This window comes from Formica exsecta, unplaced genomic scaffold, assembly GCF_003651465.1.
Source record: "Formica exsecta isolate Colony F162 unplaced genomic scaffold, ASM365146v1 scaffold148, whole genome shotgun sequence".
Lineage (NCBI taxonomy): Eukaryota > Metazoa > Arthropoda > Insecta > Hymenoptera > Formicidae > Formica > Formica exsecta.
The window spans coordinates 73,851-74,119 of record NW_021848810.1 but is presented as its reverse complement, the minus strand read 5'-3'; the positions used below and the strand labels follow the sequence as shown (position 1 = coordinate 74,119).

Sequence of the window (269 nt, the reverse complement as noted above, 5' to 3'; positions counted from 1 at the left end):
GCACACGCTATTTATGCACGTTCTTGTCGTAAGTATCATTTTCAAATAAGAGGGAGAATAAATTAACGATTTTTAGAATAAATTGTTTTTTTTTTTTTGGAAATGAGTTTAATCCCTATGATGCCACTCCACTTGCATTCCTCTCAGCTTAATTGTACTTATTCTCCCTGTTCCAGCTGCGGAAGCCAGTGTCGACTCTCTCGATCCCGGGAGCGATGAAGAACAGCGGCGGGGTGGCCGGCGGGGGCGGCGCGGGGGGAGCGGCCGGG

The 269-nt window shown here is 48.3% G+C and overlaps 1 protein-coding gene across 1 annotated transcript in view; it reads left to right on the top strand.

The window, feature by feature from the left end:
• The first annotated feature begins 200 nt into the window (after positions 1-200).
• LOC115246332 (small conductance calcium-activated potassium channel protein-like) overlaps positions 201-269 on the top strand; it is a 50,320-nt gene continuing 50,251 nt past the window's right edge. The window contains exon 1 of the mRNA XM_029825071.1: positions 201-262. Within this exon, the coding sequence (XP_029680931.1) occupies positions 216-262 (47 nt within the window). The 5' untranslated portion in view covers positions 201-215. The remainder of the gene's footprint in view (positions 263-269) is intronic.